General features: G+C 38.4%; 1 protein-coding gene and 1 non-coding gene across 2 annotated transcripts; one reads left to right on the top strand and one right to left on the bottom strand.

The window, feature by feature from the left end:
* Window positions 1–338: 338 nt before the first annotated feature.
* On the top strand, window positions 339–25519 carry C16H3orf85 (chromosome 16 C3orf85 homolog). Its single transcript, XM_053565899.1, has 4 exons — window positions 339–390; window positions 491–546; window positions 23863–23996; window positions 25386–25519. Exons 2-4 carry the CDS (start codon window positions 498–500, stop codon window positions 25473–25475), a joined length of 273 nt encoding a protein of 90 aa, XP_053421874.1. The 5' UTR covers window positions 339–390; window positions 491–497; the 3' UTR covers window positions 25476–25519.
* Window positions 16632–16827, bottom strand: LOC128568255 (small nucleolar RNA SNORA73 family). The gene has a single exon (XR_008375073.1). It is a non-coding gene; the product is annotated as a small nucleolar RNA SNORA73 family (small nucleolar RNA).
* Window positions 25520–26341: the final 822 nt, after the last annotated feature.

Raw genomic sequence — 26341 nt, forward strand, 5'->3', positions numbered from 1 at the left:
TGGCCTATTACCAATAAAGCTACTGTAAATATTCTTTATAGGTTTTGTGTAAACATAATGTTTCATTTCTGAGACTAATGCCCAGTAAGCAATTGCTGGGTTGGACGGTAATTACACACTCAGATTTTTACGGAACTGCCAAACTGTTTTCAAAAGTGGCTGTGCTATTTTATATTTTCACCAACAACATATGCGTGATCCAGTTTTTCCACCTTTTATTTTTCACATTACATTAGTCTGTGTAGATGGTAAAAGTACTAAATAACCCTTATAAGAACAGCCTGTAAAAAGCCAATTCAAAAAGTCCAAAGGGTAAAAAGGCAGGACACATATAAAAGGCCACCTCAAGCAAGGGCCTCTCTCTGACTTATCTCAGCATACGGCTTCCAGGTACGCAGCAAATGCTTTATACTCCTGAAAAGCACCTGATATACTGTTCATATTTGCTCCAGCTAAAGTGAGAGAAATAAATCTTTTCATTCCAAAACAGGAGGATCATGGCCTATACAATGCTTCAAGTAGCTCTGTGTTCAACACTGCTTATAGGTAAGAACCTGTTTCTTTTTTATTTAGCACGTCTTTTTAAAACTGTCTGGTTGATAATCTCTTTGACTTTTTAAAGAAATGAACAAACACGTTTTATCCATAGCCTTATTCCGTACCATTGGGGGCACCAAACTATTGTGTCACACTTTGGTTTTGAACATAATAATATTAATTGTGCAAATGTGATCATTTCATTCCTAATTGTGTGTTAGCATATTAACATATTCCTGCTGCTAAGAAGTTTGTTTAATTGCTGCCTCCAAAGAAATGCTCTGGCGTCTCTGAACAAAGGAAAAAAATTTAAATATCTTTTAGAAACTGTAATACTTACATAGTACTATTATGTGAAGACCTCAAAGTACTTTGGGAAAGTGAATTCATTAACCTTTAGGGCAAGCTGTAGCTCTAAGTGGTGCTTTAAAGGTAGATCAGGGAAGGCACCAGAGGCCGGATGATTTGCTGACAAATTGACCCAGTAACTCGAGGTTTATATCACAATTGAACTGAGAGGTCATTTGCCTTTCTTGAAACAAAAACTGAAACCACTCACAAAGGTATTTATTATCCTCACAGATAAACCTCTACATTTATAAATATTTATGATGAATATTCATAAATCATAACTAATTTCTGCTTCTAGGATAAGCTTGAGATTCATACAAAAAAATGTATTTTTCTGGAAGCCCTGCCCACACACAGATAAGATATACCTGTATGTATAGAATTATATGTATATGTGTGTGTATAATTGGCCTTTAATTCCTAAGCTTAGAAATAACTTTAATAAGGAGTTTTAATCATCAACATTGCGCTTTGAATTTGGATCACGTTTAAATATATAATTTAGACTTTTTAGCTAAGTTATTATTAAGCAATTATCACCAAGGCATATACATCATACACAGCACACATCTCGAGATGAAGAAAGTGAGGCTGGCTCAGTTTAAGTGAGTGTCTCAGAGCTCACTGTAAGTTAAAGTCATGAGCTGATCATAACTCATCAGTGTAACGCTTTGCCACTGATCCATGCAATTAGTTGGCTTTAGGAAGGTGATTGTCAATGCCTGCAAAGCTAAAGCACTGTGGCTGATCCACATTCACCTCTGACTGCTGCAGGGTCAAAAATATCTGACAAAGGAAAATGGTTCTGCAAATTTTTTAAGAGACTTAAAAGGCTTTTTTAAGAGACTTAAAAGGCTTTTTTAAGAAACAAGTTTGAATAAACCAACTCCAGCTGAGATACAAATAAGTCTATCTATGACAACAACTGGTTTGACTGACTTGACCTTAAAAAATAAAATAAAATAATAATAATAATAAAGTTAGCTAGTTGAAGTTGAGAACTAGAAACTTAGGACAGGGGCACATTTAGTCTGCTGGGTTAGCCAGCCCTTCGGTTCTCAGCAAAGAAGCGTTTACTGCTTTCAGACTAAGACTGAAGTTTGGCTGGCATTTTCTAAATCAGATAGCTCTAGACTAGAAAAGAGTATCTTGAATCAACTTCCTTTGTTTCTTTTTTACTCATTTTTCTTTAAGAATGCAGTTTATTTATCTGTAATTCCCTAAAGCTCCCCTGGTTATCATAAGAAAACAATTTCAAAAAGAATATTTATTTTTGCTATTAAAAAAGCTGTTTTTCAATGGAACAATCCAAGATGGCAGTGGAGTAACAGTTTCCCTGCAACAGGGCATGGTGAGTCTGGGGAAATAAGACTCCAGGCATCTCCAGCTGGTGGGATCTGCCTATAATCATTACTTCGAGCATACAGGGAGTCAGCAAGGGACTTCTGGAACCCAAAAGGAGGACAAAACCAGTGGAAAACTGGCAAGTGGTTCCATGTGTTCAATCGACCTAATCCCACTGGCAGCCCTAAGTATAAGCAGCAGTGAGACTGCAATCCAGAAAGGCCTTACTTGTGAACTGCTTCAGTCTTTTTGGACTTGGCACTCAGTTGAACTGCCTTGGGGAGAGCTTGAGTAGAGGTGCAAACAACTTTGGGCATTGTCTAGGGCCCCAGACAGAGCTGCTGAGCAGGACAGAGCTAATAGTGTTCAGCTGTGGGCCACAGGGAGCCATTCTAAGAGAACTGCCTGGGCAAGCTCTGCCATCAGGGTCGCAGAGCAAGGATCTGGCGGGAGCCTGTAACCTAGTGACTGAACAGCCTAAAGGCGGGGACTGAGCTATCTTACAGCCTTAACCCTCAGGGGCAAAGTGAACAGTTTTGGCAACACTGGAGCCTCAGGCTGTTGCTCTGGGTAGAGTGCCGTGGCACAACAGCTCATAGCAACCTTAAACTCCTGGGCTTGACGCTGCCTGGACCTCCATAAGAGCTGTGCTGGGACCCCCAACCCGCCACCCAGACCTGCTGGGCCTACGCATGCCCTGACCAGGAACTGCGGGAGCTGCGGGAGCCTGCATCTTCCCTCCTGTATCCTCCCTGCCTCCACACTGGCCCGCTCATCTGGCCATGGACTCTGGTAGCCATGTGCCCTCCAGAGCCCTCCCTACCACTGCACAGAGCCCTTTTCCTTGCCAGAGACTGCTGGAGCCTTGGGCTCTCTGTGCCAAAGTCACTGGGCACCAGGCATTCCCAGAAGCATGTGCACCACCTCCCGCCCTGTTGCTGGATCCAGGTGTGTCATGCTCTGGAGCTGTGGCCACAACCAAAACTCCGCAGCTGGGGCAGCCCCAGAGGAACTACACAGGGCTACTCCCTACAAAGATCCAGCAACAATAGAGTGACCCAGCTGGTGTCTAATCATGGAGAGACACCTCCCCAACTCTGAGGATGGCCAGAGACTATGGTGAAAAACAATCATGAGGGGAAATCAACAGAAGACATATGGTAATATGAATAATCAGAGTAGATCAACTCCCCTAAGGATCAATGGGGAAGACACAGCACAAGATCCCAGCACAAACAAATAGCTGAGATGTCAGAAATCAAATTTAGAATCTGGATAGAAAATAAGATCAAATTAGAATTCTAAGCAGAAACCCAAAAGATATATCAAGAATTCAACAAATTCGAAGACGAAATGACCAAAGATTTTGACACAATGAAACAAGAAGTTGTAGCCCTCAAAGATCTGAGAAACATAGTAGAATCCCTCAGTAACAGAATGGAACAAGCAGAAGAAAAGATTTCTGGCATTGAAGACAAAGCTTTTGAATGCTCCCAAACTCTCAAAGAGGAAGAGAAATGGAGGGCAAAAACAGATCACTCTCTCACAGAGTTCTGGGATAATTCGAAGAAAATCAATATTTATTAATAGGGATCACCAAAAGCAACAGAGTGGCTTCACAAGGCACAGAGTCTATTCTCCATGACACTATGAAAAAGAACTTTCCAGAAATTCCAAGAGATTGTGAAATTCAGATAGCAGACAGTTTCAGAACTCCAGCACAACTCAATCCAAATAAGACATCCCCCAGACACATCATAATCAATTTCACTAAAGTTAATATGAAGGAGAAAATTCTTAAAGCATATAGATGAAAGAAAACCATCACCTACAAGGGCAAGAATATTAGAATAACTGCAGATCTCTCTGCTGAAACCTTTCAAGCTAGAAAAGAATGGTCATCGACTTTTAATCTCCTAAAACAAAATAACTTTCAACCCAGGATCCTGTACTGAGCTAAAGTGAGTTTCATTTAGGACAGAGAAATTAAATACTTCAATGACATTCATCTGTTGAAGAAATTTGCCATAACTAAACCAGCTCTCCAGGATATTCTCAAACATATCTTCCACAAAGACCAGCGTAATCCTCCACCACAAAAGTAAACCCACCCAGAAAATTTTTGATCAAATTCCAACTTCCACAGTCACAAAAGGATTAAAAATGTCCACTGGACTCTCGAAAGGCTTATCAGTATTCTCAATTAATGTGAATGGTTTAAATTGTCCTCTAAAGAGGCATAGGTTGGCTGACTGGATACAAAAACTCAAACCAGATATATGCTGCATACAAGAATCACAGCTTACATTAAAAGACAAATATACACTCAAGGTGAACGGATGGTCATTTATACTCCAGGCAAATGGAAAGCAAAAAAAGCAGGCATTGCAATCCTATTCGCAGATGCAATAGGCTTTAAACAAACCAAATTAAGGAAAGATTTGGATGGACACTTCATATTTGTTAAAGGTAACACTCAACATGATGAGATTTCAATTATTAATATTTATGCACCCAGCCACAACGCACCTCAATTTATAAGAGAAACTCTAACAGACATGAGCAACTTGATTTCCTCCAGCTCCATAGTAGTTGTAGATTTTAACACCCCGTTAGCAGTGCTGGATAGATCCTCCAAAAAGAAGCTAAGCAAAGAAATTTTAGATTTAAACTCAACCATTCAACATCTGGATTTAACAGACATCTACACAACATTTCATCCCAAGAAAACTGAATACACATTCTTCTCATCAGCCCACAGAACATACTCCAAAATCAACCACATCCTAGGCCACAAATCTAAACTCAGCAAATTTAAAAAAAAAATAGAAATTATTCCTTGCATCTTCTCAGACAATCATGGAATAAAGTTGAACTAAATAACAACAGGAACCTGCATACCGATACAAAAGCATGGAAGCTAAACAACCTTATGCTGAAGGATAGATGGGTTATAGACGAGACTAAGAAGGAAATCACCAAACTTTTGGAAGAAAACAACAATCAAGACACGAATTATCAGAACCTCTGGGATACTGCAAAGGCAGTTCTAAGAGGGAAATTTATAGCACTGCAAGCCTTCCTCAAGAAAATGGAAAGAGAGGAAGTTAATAACTTAATGGGACATCTCAAGCAACTGAAGAAGGAAGAACACTCCAACCCCAAACCCAGCAGAATAAAAGACATAACCAAAATCATAGCAGAATTACATGAAGTTGAAAACAAAAGAATTATACAACAGATCAATAAATCCAAAAGTTGGTTTTGAAAGGATCAATAAAATAAAAAAAATAAAATAAAGATCAATAAAATAGCTAAACCTTTGGCCAACCTAAATAGAAAAAAAAAGAGTAAAATCTCTAATTTCATCAATCAGAAATGGTAACAATGAAATAACAACAGACCCCTAAGAAATTCAAAAAATCCTTAACAAATACTACAAGAAACTCTACTCTCACAAATATGAAAATCTGAAAGAAATCTACCAATACCTGGATGTACGCCACCTACCAAGACTTAGCCAGAATGAAGTGGAAATGTTGAACAGGCCTCTATCAAGTTCTGAAATAGCATCAACTATACAAAATCTCCCTAAAAAGAAAAGCCCAAGACCAGATGGCTTTACGTCAGAATTCTACCAAACCTTTAAAGAAGAACTAGTACCTATATTACTAAACATCTTCCAAAATATAGAAAAAGAAGGAATATTACCCAACACATTCTACAAAGCAAACATCACCTTGATCCCCAAACCAGGAAAAGACCCAACAAGAAAAGAAAATTATAGACCAATATCACTGATGAATATTGATGCTAAAATACTCAATAAGATCCTAACAAACAGAATCTAACAACACATCAAAAAAATTATACACCACAACCGAGTGGGATTTATCCCAGGGTCTCAAGGCTGGTTAATATACATAAATCTATAAATGTAATTCAGTACATAAACAAACTAAAAAATAAGGACCATATGATTCTTTCAATTGATGCAGGATAAGCTTTTGATAATACCCAACATCCCTTCATGATCAGAACACATAAGAAAATTTATATAGAAGGGACATTTCTTAAACTGATAGAGGCCATCTACAGCAAACCCACAGCCAATATCGTATTGAATGGAGTTAAATTGAAATAATTTCCACTTAGATCAGGAACCAGGCAAGGTTGTCCATAGTCTCCATTGCTCTTTAACATTGTAATGAAAGTTTTAGCCATTGCAATTAGGGAAGAAAAGGCGATCAAGGGTATCCACAAAGGGTCAGAAGAGATCAAACTTTCACTCTTCGCAGATGATATGATCGTGTATCTGGAAAACACTAGGGATTCTACTACAAAACTTTTAGAAGTGATCAAGAAATACAGCAATGTCTCAGGCTACAAAATCAACATCCATAAATCTGTAGCCTTTATATATACCAACAATAGCCAAGCCGAAAAAACAGTCAAAGACTCTATCTTTCATAGTAGTGCCAAAGAAGATGAAATATTTGGAAGTATACCTAACAAAGGATGTGAAAGATCTCTACAAAGAGAAATATGAAACTTTAAGACAAGAAATAGCTGAAGAAATAGCTGAAATGAAAAAACATACCATGCTCATGGCTGGGAAGAATCAACATTGTTAAAATGTCTATACTACCCAAAGCAATATATAATTTTAATGCAATTCCTATTAAAGCTCCATTGTCATACTTTAAAGATCTTGAAAAAATAATACTTCATTTTATATGCGATCAGAAAAAAACTCGAATAGTCAAAACATAACTCAGCAATAAAAACAAAGCAGGAGGAATCACGCTATCAGACCTGAGACTGTACTATAAATCAATAGTGATCAAAACAGCATGATACTGGCACAAAAACAGAGAAGTAGATGTCTGGAACAGAATAGACAACCAAGAGATGAATCCAGCTACTTACCATTATTTGATCTTTGACAAGCCAATTAAAAACATTCCGTGGGGAAAAGATTCCCTATTTAACAAATGGTGCTGGGTGAAGTGGCTGGCAACCTGTAGAAGATTGAAACTGGACCCACACCTTTCACCATTAACTAAGACAGACTCTCACTGGATAAAACATTTAAACTTAAGACATGAAACTATAAAAATACTTGAAGAAAATGCAGGGAAAACTCTTGAAGGAATTGGCCTAGGTGAATATTTTATGAGGAGTACTCCCCAGGCAATTGAAGCAGTATCAAAAATACACTACTGGGACCTGATCAAACTAAAAAGCCAAGAACATAGTAAGTAAAGCAAGCAGACAGCCCTTGGAATGGTAGAAAATATTTGCAGATTATACCTCCGATAAAGGTCTAATAACCAGAATCCACTGAGAACTCAAATGTATTAGCAAGAAAAGAACACATGATCCCATCTCAGGGTGGGCAAGGGACTTGAAGAGAAACTTCTCTAAAGAAGACAGACACACAATCTACAAACACATGAAAAAAAGCTCATCATTCTTTATCATCAGAGAAATGCAAATCAAAACTACTTTGAGATATCACCTAAGCCCAGTAAGAGTAGCTCACATAACAAAATCCCAAAACCAGAGATGTTGGCGTGGATGTGGAGAGAAGGGCACACTTCTACACTGCTGGTGGGAATGCACACTAATACATTCCATCTGGAAGGATGTTTGGAGAATACTTAGAGACCTAAAAATAGAACTGTCATTCAATCCTATAATTCTTTTACTAGGTTTATACCCAGAAGACCAAAAATCACAATATAACAAAGACATCTGTACCAGAATGTTTATTACAGCCCAATTCATAATTGCTAAGTCATGGAAGAAGCCCTAGTGCCCATCAACCCACGAATGGACTAGCAAATTGTGGTACATGTATACCATGGAATATTATGCAGCCTTAAAGAATGATGGAGACTTTACCTCTTTCATGTTTACATGGATGGAGCTGGAACATATTCTTCTTAGCAAAGTATCTCAGGAATGGAAGAAAAAGTATCCAATGTACTCAGCCCTACTATGAAGCTAAATTATAGCTTTCACATGAAGGCTATAACCCAATTATAGCACAAGACTATGAGGAAAGGGCCAAGGAAGGGGAAGGGAGGGGGGAGGTTAGGGTGGAGGGAGTGTAATGGGTGGGGCCACACCTATGGTGCATCTTAGAATGGTTATAGGCAAAACTTACTAAAGGCAGAATACAAATGTCTACATACAATAACTAAGAAAATGCCTTGAAGGCTACATTGATCAGTTTGATGAGAATATTTCAGGTTATATATAAAACCAGCACATTGTACCCCTTGATTGTACTAATGTACACAGCTATGATTTAACAATAATAAATAAATAAATAAAAGCTCTTTTTCCATTATAGATTAGTCACTTGAAAAATCACTTTTTAGGTCTCATTATCCATTTTCCTGATGGGAATACTGAGGCCAAAATGATGAATGGCCTTATTCAAGTAAGCAAATTTATGAGCAGAGGCCCAAAATTATCCTACTGACTTTTTTCAAAATGCTAACTTAACACACATTGGAGCTGATTCCCTCATCAGAAAATTAGAAATTCAAGTGTCATAATTTGAGCTAAAAGGTAAATAAATGCCCTCCCCCCCTCAAAATCATTCAGGTCAAGAATTGCCTTTTCCTATAATGAAATCACAAATATTAATTCTACTATTTTAAGTTCCTTTTATGTGTCAGAAGCTTCACATATGTTATTTTAGTCAAGTGTCATGATCACTCTGAGACTTGACTATTATACAAAGAGGAAACTGAGGGCTCAGAGTTGGTAAGTGACCAAGGTACACAGTATTCATCCGTGAAAGCTGCATTCACATCCTTATTCCACACCTAGAATTTCTGAGACCAAAACTTTTCTTCCCGCTACACAAACTGTCCCCTCTGGCACTGTAGTTCCAGACATGGGATAGAGAGCACCTTGCAGGGTGAGATGGTGAGATCGTGAGATCTCCCCCTGAAAAAACAGCAGAGACAGTATTGTAGCCATAAGAAAAGACCAGGAGGTAGAGAGCTCTTTGCCAGGCACAACAGGGGAGAACCGGGACCTGACCAAGGACCTTAATGACAGTTCCTGGTTGTACTAATGGTGAAGAGTAGCACTAAATCTAGCATGTTCCATCTTTGTGGGGGCATTTATTGAAACCGAACAGCTTCATTTCCACATAGAGATGAAATATGGAAAATAAACATATTCGGAAAATGTTTCTCTGTGTGAACCAACTCTTGCACATTATTAGAAATCATATTGATGGTTTTGGTTTTCTTTTTTTAATTTCAGAATGTTATGGTTATAATATTGGTAATGTGAATTGCTTTTTTACAGTTTGAGTCAAAGTTACAAATGAGTCCATCACTTGGATAATGTACATTGTACACATTAAGGGTGAATTCATCCCTCCCCCCACCTGCTTGCTTTCCATTGAGTTTTACTACCATCTGTGAAAAGGATGTTGATGGATTCATTCAATCTACTATTGAGTGCATGTAGTGATTTTCCGTTCTTGTGATACTTCGCTTGGTCAGCGGTTCTCTGCCTGTGGGTTGCGACCCCTTTTAACAATGAAAATACATTGCAGCATTAGGAAGGTTGAGACCACTGACTTAGAAGAATGGTCTCCACTTAGCGTGTTTTCAATGTCTGAGTAGTACTACACCGTATGCATATACCAATTTTATTACTCTGCTCATGTATTGATGGGCACTGGGTCGATTCCACATCTTTGTGATTGTGAATTGTTTCTAATTTGTGTATTTTTTTATAGGATTGCTTGCATTGTCATTCTGACAAAATAAAAAAAAAAAAAAGAAAGAAACGATTCCCCCCTCAGCATTCAATCGTGCTCTCCTGCTTTGATTTAACAGCTGAAGTTGACCACCTGTGAAATGATTCGGGGGTCTATGCTCATATTGTTGACCTTAGGATCAGATCTGTCCATAAACTACAAGTATGTCTTCTGGTTTTAGATGGAGAGAAACACAAATCATCTTTGGTTTGTGTTTCTCTCATAGTTCCTGCTCTTTTTTCACTCTATAGTTAGTAACCAATGCCAATATGTCTGGAAGGACTTTTAATTTTGCTTTGTTTCTTTGGCAAGACCTTTTAAGCCCACATATCCTCCCCACACCCCTGAGGGCACCTTCAATACCTTTCTTTTTGCTTTCTTCTCTACCAAGGAGAGACTGGCCCTTGTTAGTCATCCTGCCAACCTCCAATTCCTTAAAGAGTCTATGTTCCCTGACACTGCTTTGATTTATTTTATAAGGTTTTTTTCTTGATTTTACCTATTCACTTGGGCTTATACTTGACTGATACTCTCAAGAAAGTGAATAGTGAGAATAAGCTGGGAAATAATTTGGTTAGGAGGAAAAAAAATGTCAATGCTTATGACTGGATTCATTGGGCACTCTGGGTATTGTAGAAAAACTATTTTCCCACCCATATGGCATCATTTGTCATGCACTAGAGATGGGGATCCCATCAACACACAGAGGCAGTGACCAAGAAGTAGTCACTATTGAATCATATAAATGCTGCTTTTTATGAATTAGGAAATTTTTTTGTCCACAGCTGAAAAATAATAAAAGATCTGCCAACTCTAAAACATGTCCAAGGAAATTATGTGGCAGCATATGTGAGTGCCTATGTTCCTGTGATACTAGCCCAAGTGATATTAGTTTCTGTTTATTCTGTAAGTACTCAACACATCAGCAATTGTAATGCCAACAAAGTGAAAGTTCCAGGGTTAAAAGTTCAGTTACAAAAGTATCCTATTAACAGACATGTGAATACATCAAACATGAGAGCTGCTCATGCCAGTTCAGCACCTCTCTCTGTTTTTCCCCTTCCTTTCCATCCGCACCCTTTATTCTCTACCATTTTGCTTCCCCATCTGCCCTGTAGCTTTTTATCTTTTTGTAACGTTTGTCTGTTGTAACCTCCATTCATTTTTTTCTCCTTCCTTTGATTTCTTTTCTTAATTTCTTTCTTTCCCTTCTTCCTTTCTCTTCTTTTTCTTCTTCATATTTTCTTTTTTGTAAATACGATAATCTTGATTTTTAATTCATAAAAACTTACAGGTTTTGCAAGGCAAATTACAGATCCATACACTAGACAAAATCAAAACCAATACATCACCCTTTAATGACTGGGGGGAAAAAAGCTAAGCAATCTTAGTGTTATGATATCATAGGCACTGACCACATTTTCTTAACATAAGCGCCAACACTCTGCCCCATTTGGAATTGGGCATAAGATTAAATCTGTCATTTGTGATGAGGCAACATAAAAATCTGAATTTGTAACCAATTCCCATGTGCATCCATCGTCATTAGCCAACTTTGTGTTTAAAAGGCAGGGTTTTTTGTTTTGCAGTTCTTTTTGTGGGTTTTTTTTTATTATTGTTGGGGATTCATTGAGGGTACAATAGACCAGGTTACACTGACTGCATTTGTTAGGCAAAGTCCCTCTTGCAATCATGTCTTGCCCCCAAAAGGTGTGGCACACACCAAGCACCCCCCCTTCCCTCTCTCTGCTCTTTCTTTCCCCTCCCCTCCCCCCTCCCTCTTTCTCTCTCTTCTCTCCCCTTCTCCCACTCCCACCATGTCCTTAATTGACATTAATTGTCCTTATATCAAAATTGAGTACATAGGGTTCATGCTTCTCCATTCTTGTGATGCTTTACTAAGAATAATGTCTTCCAGTTCCATCCAGGTTAATACAAAGGATGTAAAGTCTCCGTTTTTTTAATGGCTGAGTAGTATTCCATAGTATACATATACCACGGCTTGTTAATCCATTCCTGGGTTGGTGTTCATTTAGGCTGTTTCCACATTTTGGTTATTGTAAATTTAGCTGCAATAAACAGTCTAGTGCAAGTGTCCATATGATAATAAATGGCAGTTTTTAAAAAGGTATGGCTTATACCCCATTTTTCCAGTCATGTGCCAAAGACTCAGACTCTCTCTGCTCTATATTTACCAACCCTTTGCTAATCAAAGGATGCAAAATTAAGTATTAGTTGTCAATTCCCAACAGTGAAATACAGGGTGTCCTTAAGTTCCTGTACAATTGAAAATAGTAACTTTATGTGATAGAATCTGTAAAAAAGATTAGAAAGGAAAAACTTTTTTATTGTTCTTGTTCATTTTCTTTTTATTTTTTTATTAAATTATAGCTGTGTGCATTGATATATTCATGGGGCATCATTCACTAGCTTCACAGACCGTTTACCAAGTTTCACATATACCCTTGTAAGATGCACCACTGGTGTAATCCCACCAATCCCCTTCCCTCTACCCACCTCCCCCCTCCCTCCCCTCCCTTTCCCCCTTCCCCCTATTCTTAGGTTCTAACTGGGTTATAGCTTTCATGTGAAAACCCTAAATTAGTTTCATAGTAGGGCTGAGTACATTGGGTACTTTTTCTTCCATTCTTGAGATACTTTACTAAGAAGAATATGTTCCAGCTTCATCCATGTAAACATGTAAATACACTACTGGGACCTGATCAAACTAAAAAGCTTCTGCACAGCCAAGAACATAGTGATGTCCAACATCAATACCAATACAAAGGGTAATACAATTCTGTAGTTCTTGGAAAACATTTTCAATCTTATTTTCAGTTATACCAGCAATCACATCAGTTATCCTAGCTTGCAAGTCTCCTAAAGATTGAGGTTTGGTTAAATAAACATTAGTTTTCCATTTCCTCATAAAAAGAAACCCAATAAAGTCAAATCTGGTGAACATGGAGGCCAAGAAAATGGTCCACCTCTTCCTATCCATCTGTTAGGGAATTTCTCATATAGAAACTGTCTAGGCTTTACGTCAGAATTCTATCAAACATTTAAAGAACTAGTACCTATACTACTAAACCTCTTCCAAAATATAGAAAAAGAAGGAATATTACCCAACACATTCTACAAAGCAAACATCACCTTGATCCCCAAACCAGGGAAAGACCCAACAAGAAAAGAAAATTATAAACCAATATCACTAATGAATATAGATGCAAAAATACTCAATAAGATCCTAACAAACAGAATCCAGCAACACATCAAAAAAATTGTACACCATGACCAAGTAGGATTTATCCCAGGGTCTCAAGGCTGGTTCAATATACGTAAATCTATAAATGTAATTCAACACATAAACAAACTTAAAAATAAAGACCATATGATTCTTTCAATTGATGCAGAAAAAGCTTTTGATAATATCCAGCATCCCTTCATGATCAGAACACTTAAGAAAATTGGTATGGAAGGGACATTTCTTAAACCAATAAAGGGACATTTCTTAAACCATCTATAGCAAACCCACAGCCAATATCGTATTGAATGGAGTTAAATTGAAATCATTTCCACTTAGATCAGGAACCAGGCAAGGTTGCCCATTGTCTTCACTGCTCTTTAACATTGTAATGGAAGTTTTAGCCATTGCAATTAGGGAAGAAAAGGCGATCAAGGGTATCCATATAGGGTCAGAAGAGATCAAACTTTCACTCTTCGCAGATGATATGATCATATATCTGGAAAACACTAGGTATTCTACTACAAAACTTTTAGAACTGATCAAGGAATACAGCAATGTCTCAGGCTACAAAATCAACACCCATAAATCTGTAGCCTTTATATATACCAACAATAACCAAGCCGAACAAACAGTCAAGGACTCTATTCTTTTCACAGTAGTGCCAAAGAAGATGAAATATTTGGGAGTATACCTAACAAAGGACGTGAAAGATCTCTACAAAGAGAACTATGAAACTTTAAGAAAAGAAATAGCTGAAGATGTTAACAGATGGAAAAACATACCATGCTCATGGCTGGGAAGAATCAACATTGTTAAAATGTCCATACTGCCCAAAGCAACATGTAATTTTAATGCAATTCCTATTAAAGCTCCATTGTCATATTTTAAAGATCTTGAAAAAATAATACTTCGTTTTATATGGAATCAGAAAAAACCTCGAATAGCCAAAACATTACTGAGCAATAAAAACAAAGCAGGAGGAATCACGCTATCAGACCTGAGACTGTACTATAAATCCATAGTGATCAAAACAGCATGGTACTGGCACAAAAGCAGAGAAGTAGATGTCTGGAACAGAATAGAGAACCAAGAGATGGATCCAGCTACTTACCGTTATTTGATCTTTGACAAGCCAAGTAAAAACATTCAGTGGGGAAAAGATTCCCTATTTAACAAATGGTGCTGGGTAAACTGGCTGGCAACCTGTAGAAGATTGAAACTGGACCCACACCTTTCACCATTAACTAAGATAGACTGTCACTGGATCAAAGATTTAAACTTAAGACATGAAACTATAAAAATACTTGAAGAAAGTGCAGGGAAAACTCTTGAAGGAATCGGCCTGGGTGAATATTTTATGAGGAAGACTCCCCAGGCAATTGAAGCACTATCAAAAATACACTACTGGGACCTGATCAAACTAAAAAGCTTCTGCACAGCCAAGAACATAGTGAGTAAAGCAAGCAGACAGCCCTCAGAATGGGAGAAAATATTTGCAGGTTATACCTCCAATGAAGGTCTAATAACCAGAATCCACAGAGAACTCAAATGTATTAACAAGAAAAGAACACGTGACCCCATGTCAGGGTGGGCAAAGGACTTGAAGAGAAACTTCTCTAAAGAAGACAGATGCACAATCTACAAACACATGAAAAAAAGCTCATCATCCTTAATCATCAGAAAAATGCAAATCAAAACTACTCTGAGATATCACCTAATCCCAGTAAGAGTAGCCCACATAACAAAATCCCAAAACCAGAAATTTTGGCGTGGATGTGGAGGAAAGGGCACACTTCTACACTGCTGATGGGAATGCCCACTAACATGTTCCTTCTGGAAGGATGTTTGGAGAATACTTAGAGACCTAAAAATAGACTTGCCATTCGATCCTATAATTCCTTTACTAGGTTTATACCCAGAAGACCAAAAGTCACAATATAACAAAGACATCTGTACCAGAATGTTTATTACAGCCCAATTCTTAATTGCTAAGTCATGGAAGAAGCCCAAGTGCCCATTGACCCACGAATGGACTAGCAAATTGTGGTACATGTATACCGTGGAATACTATGCAGCCTTAAAGAAAGATGGAGACTTTACCTCTTTCATGTTTACATGGATGGAGCTGGAACATACTCTTCTTAGCAAAGTATCTCAGGAATGGAAGAAAAAGTATCCGATGTACTCGGCCCTACTATGAAGCTAAATGATAGCTTTCACATGAAGGCTATAACCCAACTATAGCACAAGACTATGGGGAAAGGGCCAAGGAAGGGGAAGGGAGGGGGGAGGTTTTGGTGGAGGGAGGGTAATGGGTGGGGCCACATCTATGGTGCATCTTAGAATGGGTACAGGCAATTGCACTAATGTACACAGCTATGATTTAACAATAAAAAAAAAAAGAAAAAAAAGAAACTGTCTAACATGCAAAGCAAAGTGACAAGGAGCACCATCGTGTTGAAACACTGTATTCTCTATCAGGTCTAATTATTCAAGCAGAGGAATAAAGTAATTTTGCAGCATTTCTAATTAGCTATCACCATTAACAATACCCCATTCAAAAAAAAATGGCCACATGACTCGATTTTTTTCCCAAAGCACACTACACATTAACCTTGGGAGAATCTCTCTCACGTTCAACAGACTCATGTGGACTTTAAGTTCCCCAAACATGGCAATTATGCCTGTTGACCTTGCCACTACTGTGGAAGGTTGGTTCACCAGAGAACATTAAATTACTCAAAAATAAATCATCATTGCTAAGTTTTTTATTGAACTGGTGATAGATAGTGATGCATGATACTTTTCTTTGATGCACTTGAATTTTGTATGTTTTCTCGTGTCTTGTCTGCAGAATCTTCTGCACAGCAGACTTTAGAAGCCTTAGCTCTAGGGATACCTGTCTTAATGACTTTTTTGGACTTGCCTCAAAGTTTTCTTCTACAGATGCTGCAGTTTCTTCACTATACACAGCATACCAGAACATGACTTATCATTCACAGAAACTGTTTCTTTAAATTTTTTCATCTGCTTGGATGTGTGGTGCTTCTTTCTTGTAATGGTTTCTAAACCTTCTTTGGATGATAGCAGATTTTAGTTCAAACAACCAAAAAGTACAATTTTCTTTCTCTTCTAGTGAAGCTATTAAGTCAACAGTGATTAAAGTCACAACTATTTTAAATTTCACATGAACTCCATGGGCACCTTGTACAGCTTTTCTTTCCCCAGGAAATACTGGAATAATTAGTGAATTCCCAGGAGTTACTCGAATCGTTAGCAAATTCTGCAAAAAAACAATTTTATTCTATCAATAGGTAAACCAAAAATGAATTAAAATCAAGTCTGGGTGCTTTAAAAGGCTGTTTCCTACATGGTTTATCTCTCAGTCATTGTCCACAGAACCTTAGGAAGTCATAGGAATGTGCAGGTGCAGACTCCACGACCAGCTTCATCTCCAATGTTGTGGAAAGGGACTGTACATCATGGGGAAAAGCCCTATGCTCTCCTGGACTGAGCCTGGGGAAAGAAAACTTCATATTTTCTCTCTCATAGCCTAAATTACTTAGTTCCCATTGTCTTTCTCTCTCTGTCTCTCGCACCAATTTTTATCTGAATTAAAACAAAGTGAGAGAAGTTATTGTGCTCAATATAACTCTTCTGTCAGTGACCAAAGTTATCAGTGGGAAGAGGCTAGGCACAATGGCTTACACCTGTGTGTATTCCCAGGCCTTTAGGAAGCTAAGGTGGGAGAATTGCTTGAGGTCTGGAGTTTGAGAATAGTCTGAGCAAGAGCTCGAATCTGTCTCTACAAAAAAAAAAAAAAAAAAAGGCTCAAGGCTCAGCACCCGTAGCAAAGTGGTTACAGTGCCAGCCACATACACCGAAGTTGGAGGGTTCGAACCCGGCCCAGACCAGTTAACCAACAATGACAACTGCAACAAAAATAGCCGGGTGTTGTGGACAGCACCTATACTCCCAGCTACTTGGGAGGCTGAGGCAAGAGAATGGCTTGAGCCCAAGAGTTTGAGGTTGCTATGAGCTGTGACACCATGGTACTCTATCAAGGACAACATAGCGAGACTCTGTCTCAAAAGAAAAAAAAAAAAGGAAAGAAAGAAAAAATAGCCAGCATGGTGGTGCACACAAGTAGTCCCAGCTACTAGGGAGGCTGAGGAGTTTGAGGTTGCTGTGAGCTATAATGATGCCACTGCACTCTAGCCCAGGTGACAGAGCAGACTCTGTCTCAAAGAAAAAAAAGAAAGAAAGAAAGAACAGGAAGAAAGAGAAGGACTATTTTATTGTGTGTAAAGAAAATTACTGGGCGGCACCTGTGGCTCAAAGGGGTAGGGTGCAGGCCCCATATGCCGGAGGTGCGAGTTCAAGCCCAGCCCTAGCCAAAAACTGCAAAATAATAATAATAATAAAATAAATAATAAGAAGAATAAAACTCAACATCCTTTAAAAAAAAGAAAATTACTCAACAGAAAATATTCAAGTATAAAAAGTGAAAATGAAACTAGGATGGCACCTGTGGCTCAAGGAGTAGGGCGCCTGCCTGATATACCAGGGGTGATGGGTTCAAGCCCAGTCCTGGCCAAAACTGAAAAAACAAAAAAAAACTAAATATGAGCATGTTGGTGTCTTACACAATCATAAAATTCCTCCTACATTTACAGATCTTTGAAAATTTCACCCTATTTCCAACACATTTGTATAATCTTTTCTCCTATTCTTCTTTTGTACTTAATTCCTAGTGACCACTTATATTTAATATTTTATTTCAGTACTTAATTTATGTGTCCATAATTTTCTGGACACATACTGCATTTTTAAAAAAAAATTTTTAAAGGGAGAGACTGACATTCTATCCAATAAAAATAGCAAACAATACATACCATATATATTCTTTAAATATGTATACTAAGTACTAAGTGCTTCATTTTTAGTATTCCATATCTAAGTATTTTTTTTCTTTCTTTTTTTTGACAGAGTCTTACTATGTCACCCTTGGTAGAGGGCCGTGGTGTCACAGCTCACAGCAACCTCAAACTCTTGGGCTTAAGCGATTCTCTTGCCTCAGCCTCCCAAGTAGCTGCGACTACAGGCGCCTGCCACGACCCCCAGCATTTTTTGTTGTTGTTGTTGTTGTTGCAGTCATTGTTGTTTTAGCTGGCCTAGCCGGTTCGAACCCACCAGCCTAAGAGTATGTGTCCTGCACCCTACCCACTGAGCTATGGGCAATGTGAACACATTTTTGTTTTGCTTAAACTATTGGATAGCTCTCTTTTGATCTTTCTTATACTTACTTCTATCTCACTCTGAATTTCTCATTATGTTTCTTGATGGTAGTGGGAACTGTGCTCACTTAGCATATTTTAAATGCTTCCAATGACACAATATCACACAGAGAAAGGAATTTTGATTAATGACTTATTTGCTATGAATACATTTTAGTGCAAAATATTACAGATAGAAGAAGCGTTGTTAGTGATAATATAATTCAGACTCATCTCACAGAACAGACAATGGAGGTGCAGGAATAAGAAATGGCAACACTTAGCTAGTCACTGGAAAGACAGGGAAAGGTTCTGGATCTCTGATCCTTCTTGGTATTGTGAAAAGAGAGATGCAATCTCAAATAGCTCCATACTCCAAAGTGTTTGTCTTATTTCTACTGTACAGAATTTTCTACAGAGGACATTTGAGAAATGTTTACAAAGAACATTGACAGATCTTATTACAACTGACTGATATGGGATAAAAAGAAGGGTGTGTAGGAAGTTAGAAAAATATTTTTCATAGTTTATGATCATAAAGTTTTAAAAAGGCCTTAACCTCATTGATATTACTTACATTTTTTTTTTTTTAAAAAGCCACCAGTTTAAACCAAGGAAGCAACAAAACTCAGGGTTTGTTTTTTAAGCCCCAGCAGTATTATGTAGGATCACAAACTGAAAACTCTGATCTTGCTCTCATTAACTTTCAAGGTTGATCAGGCAGAATGAAAAAGAGAGGAGAAATTTCTCAAGCAGAGAGGATAATAGCATGTCCTTTTATATTACTTGCATTTTTATTTCCAGCCCTGCCACTACTTACTATGTGACCTTGAGTGAGTCATTTCATCTCCATGTGCCAATTTTCTCATTTGTAAGGTAGGATAACAAATACTACTTTCTGTCTCTCTCATGGGTGGTGTTATTATCACCATCAATTAATATTTATTGGATGCCTGTTTGCCTGTAATGCTGAGGTAAGTGCTTTGTCCTCGAGAGGAGAGGAGATTGTATCAGTACAACATTTTCCATGAGCAAAAGAATAAGAAAATTTACAAAAGACAGAATTATTAGAACTTGAAATAGCTGTGGTGCATATATTTTAAAGCATGCTTCTCTGCCAAGATTTATATAAAACATTTTCTTTCCTGGTGCTTGGACAATGCAAGGATAATTGTGGTGCAGAATACTACTTTTATTTTTTGGATGATTCCAAATAATACCATGTTAAGCAATTACTACAGATTCATTATGTATCTGTGAGTTATAAACTTAAGCATCAGTTTCTTAGAAATATTTACTATCGTTGATGGTATTAGATCTGCTTTACATAGCCACTTGCTTCATTTCGAAAAACATCTTTTTTTTAATTTTTTTTTTGTAGAGACAGATTCTCATCCTATTGCCCTCGGTAGAGTGCTGTGGCATCACAGTTCACAGCAACCTCCAGTTCTTGGGTCCAGGCAACTTTCTTGCCTCAGCCTCCCAAGTAGTTGTGCTGAGACCCGCACAACACCTGGTCATGTTTTTGTTGCAGTTTGGCCAGGGCTGGGCTTGAACCGGCCACCCTCAGTATGTGGCACCCCACCCACTGAGCCACAGGCGCCACCCTGAAAAACATGTTTTTTAAAAACAGAATTAAGAAAATATATTGTAACATCTTTTCTTCAAAGAGAATGACAAGAAATCTAAAAAATGACCTGTTAGCACATGTCAGCTAAAAGCAAAAATTCAAAGCTGTTTAGTCCACCCGAGTCAGCCCAAAGGAATGGGGGTTCCCTCTGATATTTCTCAAATCAATCCTGTCCCCAGATCAAGCCCCCCCACTTCCCTCTCCTCTGGACTACTAGGAGAGCCTCCCATCTCATGTTCCTTGCTTTTCTCTCTCCTCTTTATTATCTGTCCTCCATATCACTGACAAAAAGGATCTTTCAAAGTAAATCTGGGAATGGATAAATAAAATATAGTATACATGCATACAAAATGTTATTCAGCTTTAGAAAGACATGAAATGCTGAGACCTGCACAATACGCAAGAAACTTGGAGACATTATGCTAAGTGAATAAGACAGAAAGAAAAGAATCCATGTCGTATGATTTCACCGACGTGTGGTGCCTAGAGTAGGCAGCTTCACCAGGCCAGGAGTAGAATAGTGGTTACCAGGGGTTAGGGGAGGGACTAATAGGGACTTACTGTTTAAAGATTGTAGAGTTTCTGCTTGGAGTAATGAAACAGTTCTGGAGACAGATGGTGGTGATGGTTACACAACACTGTGAATGTTCTTAATCCCACTGAGCTGTACACTCAAATTGATCCAAATGGTAAGTTCATGTTAAGTACGTTCTGTCTTAGAGAAAAGCAACTTTTAGAAAAGTAAATCTGGTCCTTCTCATCATTTTCTTGTTCAGAAATGTCAGTAACTATTTGCAGAATAAAGTCCAAACTCCTTGCTATGACTGTTAAAATCATTCAGAATCAAGCTCCAACTTACCTTCTCAGCAGTATCTCTGACGATATCTGTGCCACCACCCTACCTTTCCATCCCACCGGCAGCTACTGACCTGGAATCTTATTTTTTTTTTTTTGCCTTTTTGCCAATTTATTTTATTTTTTTTGTTATTAAATCATAGCTGTGTACATTAATGCGATCATGGGGCATCATGCACTGGTTTTATAGACCGTTTGACACATTTTCATCAGGTTAACACAGCCTTCCTGGCATTTTCTTAGTTATTGTGTTAAGACATTTATATTCTACATTTACTGAGTTTCACATGTACCCTTGTAAGGTGCACTGCAGGTGTAATCCCACCAATCACCCTCCCTCCGCACTGACCTGGAATCTTACTGTGTTGTTTCATTCCTGGGCTCTCCAGCCTCCTTCAGCCTAGAATCCATGTACTTGGCAGCCACTTTTTTCCTCTTCACTGTTGAAACCTTACATATCCTTGAAGCCCAACTCAAAACCAATGTCTCTGTGAGGTCTCCAGGACAATGTCAGAATTAATTACCTCACTCTGATCTGATCTTGTAATCACTGAAGAGCTCTGACTGTAATGTGAATTCCTTAGTGGCGAGGGTTATTTGTTGTCCATCTTGCACGCATCAGTGATTGCCAAGGGTTATCTTTCCATGCAATGATGACTATCAGAGCAGGGAACAGGGTGAGGGAAGCGAGGGACTTCATAGTACAAAATTTTAGTAATCCCGATATAAATTTCTACTTGTATTTTGTACCCTAGGTACTTATCTCACCATAGTCCCAAGCCTGGTGATTAGCAATTTACCTTGACATTAGTAAGTGCTTGTAATGCATAGTGTATCTACTATCTACTACCACATAACTAATGTCCCCAAACCTTAGCAGCTTAAAACAATAAACTTCTATCATCTCAGTTTCAGGGCCACGAATTTTGCAGTGGCTTAGCTCAGTGGTTCTGGCTCAGGATTTTTCATGATGATTCTCTAAAGATGTCAGTGGGAAATGCAGTCATCTGAAGCTTGGCTGAAGCAAAAACATCAGGTTTCAAAAAAAAAAAAAACTGCAAAAAAAGGGGCAGCTCCTGTGGCTCAAGGAGTAGGGTGCTGGCCCCATATACTCGAGGTGGTGGGTTCAAACCCAGACCCGGCCAAAAAAAAAAAAACCTGCAAAAACATCAGGTTTCCTAGTGGCTCACTGAACTTACACACCCGTTAATGGGAGGCATCATTTGCTTATACTGTGGGCTACTCCCTTGGGGTTGCTTGAACATCCTCACAACATGGCAACTGACTTCTGTTAGTATAAGTTGTCCAAAACAGGGGCCAGGCAGAAGCTCTAATGTCTTTTATATCCCAGCCACAATATTACACATGGTCATTTCCACAATATCCTATGTTTACATGGGCCAGCTCTATTAAATAAAAGAAGGGATTACACAAGAATATGATGGCAGGAGGCAGTGCTCTTTGGGAGCCAGCTGAGAGGATGACTTCCAGAGTCATGCTAGTTGGATTGCATTAAATTGGATTAGCTTGTAGCACAACAGTATTACTTCTGGCATCTGTCACTTATAACTTTTGAAATTAAATGTTAACAATTTTTTTTATATGTTTAAATCTCTTCTCCCTAGCTACCTTTCACTATTGTTTTCAGATAATGAGACACATAATTCCTCTGGCTGAAATTTTTTTTAAATTGCTTCTTCTTCCTTCCTCTTTAATCTTTCCTTCAAGGAACACATCAAGCATCGTCCTGGACCATGAAAACGAATGCTCGTGCCCCAGTGCCCCAGTGCTCAATAACAACACTTTCTTTTAAATTCCTTTAGCATAATCAAATCCTGTGTTGCCTTATTTTATTTGCATCTTTGACCCTTGATCCCAGCTAAACAGAAAACTCCATAGAGAGGAGTTTTCATATGTCATAGCTTGCTATAATCCCAGTGCATACAAAATGTTTGTCAACAGAGGCCTGTCAATGATGAGGCTGCCTAAAGTTATAGTACTTACAATTAAATTTTGTAATAAATGCTTCTTTATCACAAACAATAAATAGACTGTGTTATTGCCATATAGAGAATCAGAGTGTGAGATTCCTTTATAAAGATTCAAATTGCGATTCTGAACACAACTGTCTTTGACTTAAGAATGAAAATACAACATTGTTAAAACTTCAAGATCCTAAGAAAGTGTGGATTTAAAAAATTGTCACCTTTTTTTTCCTTTTTAATACCAGAATAGGAAGCTGATACAAAATACAAGGTTGTTTGATTTGTGGATGGATCCCAACAATGTAAACCGCAGCGTCAGGCTAGGGGGCCGCCTCTTCAACTGGAAAGATAAGTTCTATTTTGGTGAGGTAGGAAAGCAAGAATGAGATGATCCACTTCCTGGTTTGAGCCAGGAAATTTCCATTAATTAATTTATCCAGTCCTTATGGCATTCCTATGTGTGTCATTATACCCTTTTATATACAAGAGAACTAGAGTGGAAATAATTTAACATTTTTCCATAAATAGTGAATAAGATTAAAGTTTGAATCCAGGTCTGCAAGCCCCAACGCATGTACAGAAGCTATGAGATCCTTCTCTTCTATCAAGCATCACTGGCTTCATCCTAAACTGTATGTAAGTCAAACTGAGCAGTGATAGGGTGGTAGAGTATTGGAGACCAAGTGCCAAGGAGCAGCCATCTGCCTCAGGGCTCAGCTTTTCCAGAGTTTCCTTCTCAGGCGTCCAGCCTGCCAAAGACCAGAGCTGTGTCTCTTTAAAAGGAAACATTGAAATGTAAACTATTGCACTAAAAGATGCTGTGGTCTCCCTCTGAATTGCAGGAGCATTGGGTGCGCCATTTTTGTTGGAGGACCCTGCAAACCAGTTCCTCCATCTTAGAAGGAATGTATATTTGCAGGATTACTGGAACCCAGATCACAGTCCAGATGTGTGGAGAAACACACTGGAAGATCAGGTATTTGTATTTGAAACAAATGGTCCTCCAGCTTTTATCTTTTTAAGTAGCATTACATCAGCTGTCATTAATACACCACTAGTCTAGCCCTGATTTTTCCTCTCTAAACCTTCTGAGCTACACCTGCTCTTTTGTCCCCAGGAAGTGGCTTTTGCTTGGTAAACTCTATCTCTTGCTTAAAGACTAAACTCAAATGTCACTTCCTCTCTGAAGCCTTTTCCTTCTCCCCAGGAGGCATTTGTCCTTTCTTCTCTCTCCTCTGTATGCTGTTTCACATATGAATAGTTCTCAAAATGTCAACTGAAGTGATTGGTTTTATGTACCCAACCTCTCTATCTAGACTACAAAGGTGAGGCCCATGTCTTAGCCATTAAAGTAATTATTTTCAGGACCTAGCATAATGACTGTTGTATAGTCAAGGCTTAATAATTATTACATGTTTGTGTAGGTGGATGAATGGATAGTGATCAGATTTTGATTCACTCTCAGTGGTTCAGTAGCTAAATTTCCTGTATGATAATTATCCTTCATTTGCTTACCTAATTTTATGCAATTTCCTATTCATTTAAATTCCCACTACAGGAGAAATAAAGAAGAAACTTGCATTGGCTCATTTCATTTCATGTTTTCTTTTCTGATGGAAGAAGACATTGAAACTCTGGGCCAAATGAAATTGCTGAATTATCTGAGGAGTTCAGTTATTCATGATTTCCCTCTTACAATTTAGCAATTTAGAAAACAAAGTTCTATACTGAATGAATTAATTCCTTCACTTATTCATTCTTTCTACACGTGTCAGGCTCTCACCATAACCAGGCATGAAGATTGTACAATGATAAGAAATTGATGTCCTTGTTTTCATGGGGCCTCAAGCCTATCTTTATTCCACATGGCTGGGTCTTAACTTGTCTACCAGGATTGGCTTGTTTCTGTTAAGCATTTGCTGATGAAAACCAGCAGCTGAATAACACATCTCGTTTTATGTCTGCTTTTCCCTAATAGGCATCATTTAGAGGTATTAAAACAAGACATTTGTTTATTTGGCAAATTAAATAATTACATGGGCTGGTAGACTGTGTCTTCTTTATAGCAGGTTGAAAATTTTAAGTACACTCCTGCCTCTACTTGTGATCAACTCATAGGCAACATAATATAGGAAGCCTCCATCCACCACGTTGGTTTATGCCATGGCCCCACAAATACTGAAAAACACTGGAGCATTGAAGTATACACATAACTGAAAGTGTGAAAAACAAATCCTATATGGTATAAGCCTTCCATTACATTTTTCCTGGGCTTTTAGGAATATCTATGTGATAATCAGAATAACTGACGCAGCATGTGTCCAACATGCTCAGCATTCACAACTTGTGTTTCCTTTTGTTGCAGGCTCGTGAAACATGGACTGCTTTGAAAACAACCATACAGTATTATTTGGATGTGAATACATTCACCTTGGACATGTCCACTGCCCAGTAAATGTGCTTTGCTAATTAAAGCAGAAAGATAAGATGGCAATGTGCCAAAACCATGGGCCTTGGAAACCTGGGGTGTATCCATGTCATTTACTAGATTATTTATTACGTCTGTCTCATAGAGTTATTGAAAAGAGTAATTATGAAAACCCATGTAAAGACATGGAATTAGAAGTTCTCAATAAATGGTAGTTCTTAAAATGAGAACTAAAAGATTCTAGTAATAACGCTTACCAAAAAGCAGGCTTTTGTGGGGAAAGGAAAGCAAAAACAAACAAGTAGTGTCATTAACACACTCCATCCACCACTCTTGCTCTCTATTGCCTCTTCTTTGAGTGTTACTTCATTTTTTTAATTTAAAAAAGGAAGGACTCTCGCTTGAGCTCAGGAGTTCAAGACCAGCCTGAGCAAGAGCAAGACCCTGCCTTTACTAAAAATAGAAAAAATTAGCCTGGCATGGTGAGGGGCACCTGTAGTCCCAGCTACTCAAGAGGCTGAGGCAGGAGGATCACCTGAACCCAGGAGTTTGAGGTTGCTGTGAGCTAGGCTGATACCTGGGCAACAGCGTAAGACTGCCTCAAAAAGAAAGAAGAAAGAAAGGGAAGGAATTTCTCAAATGGATCTTTTCTTTTCATCACCATTTGCCATTTTCTTCAGCCAGTCTATAGTCCCAGCTACTTGGGAGACTGAGGCAAGAGAATCGCTTAAGTCCAAGAGTTTGAGGTTGCTGTGAGCTGTGACATCACAGCACTCTACCGAGGGTGACATAGTAAGACTCTATCTCAAAAAAAAAAAACAAAAACAGAAACATGCTTTTGAAACTTTTTCCATCAAAGGTGTAATGCTGAGGGCAGCAATGAGGTATGTGTA

Source organism: Nycticebus coucang, chromosome 16 (assembly GCF_027406575.1).
Source record: "Nycticebus coucang isolate mNycCou1 chromosome 16, mNycCou1.pri, whole genome shotgun sequence".
Lineage (NCBI taxonomy): Eukaryota > Metazoa > Chordata > Mammalia > Primates > Lorisidae > Nycticebus > Nycticebus coucang.

Bases quoted from the DNA above. Each gene is read 5' to 3' on its own strand.
- C16H3orf85 (XM_053565899.1), top strand. From the start codon at position 498: ATGGCCTATACAATGCTTCAAGTAGCTCTGTGTTCAACACTGCTTATA. The intron at 547-23,862 runs GTAAGAACCTGT...TCTGAATTGCAG, and splicing joins GTGTTCAACACTGCTTATAG to GAGCATTGGGTGCGCCATTT. The intron at 23,997-25,385 runs GTATTTGTATTT...CTTTTGTTGCAG, and splicing joins GAAACACACTGGAAGATCAG to GCTCGTGAAACATGGACTGC.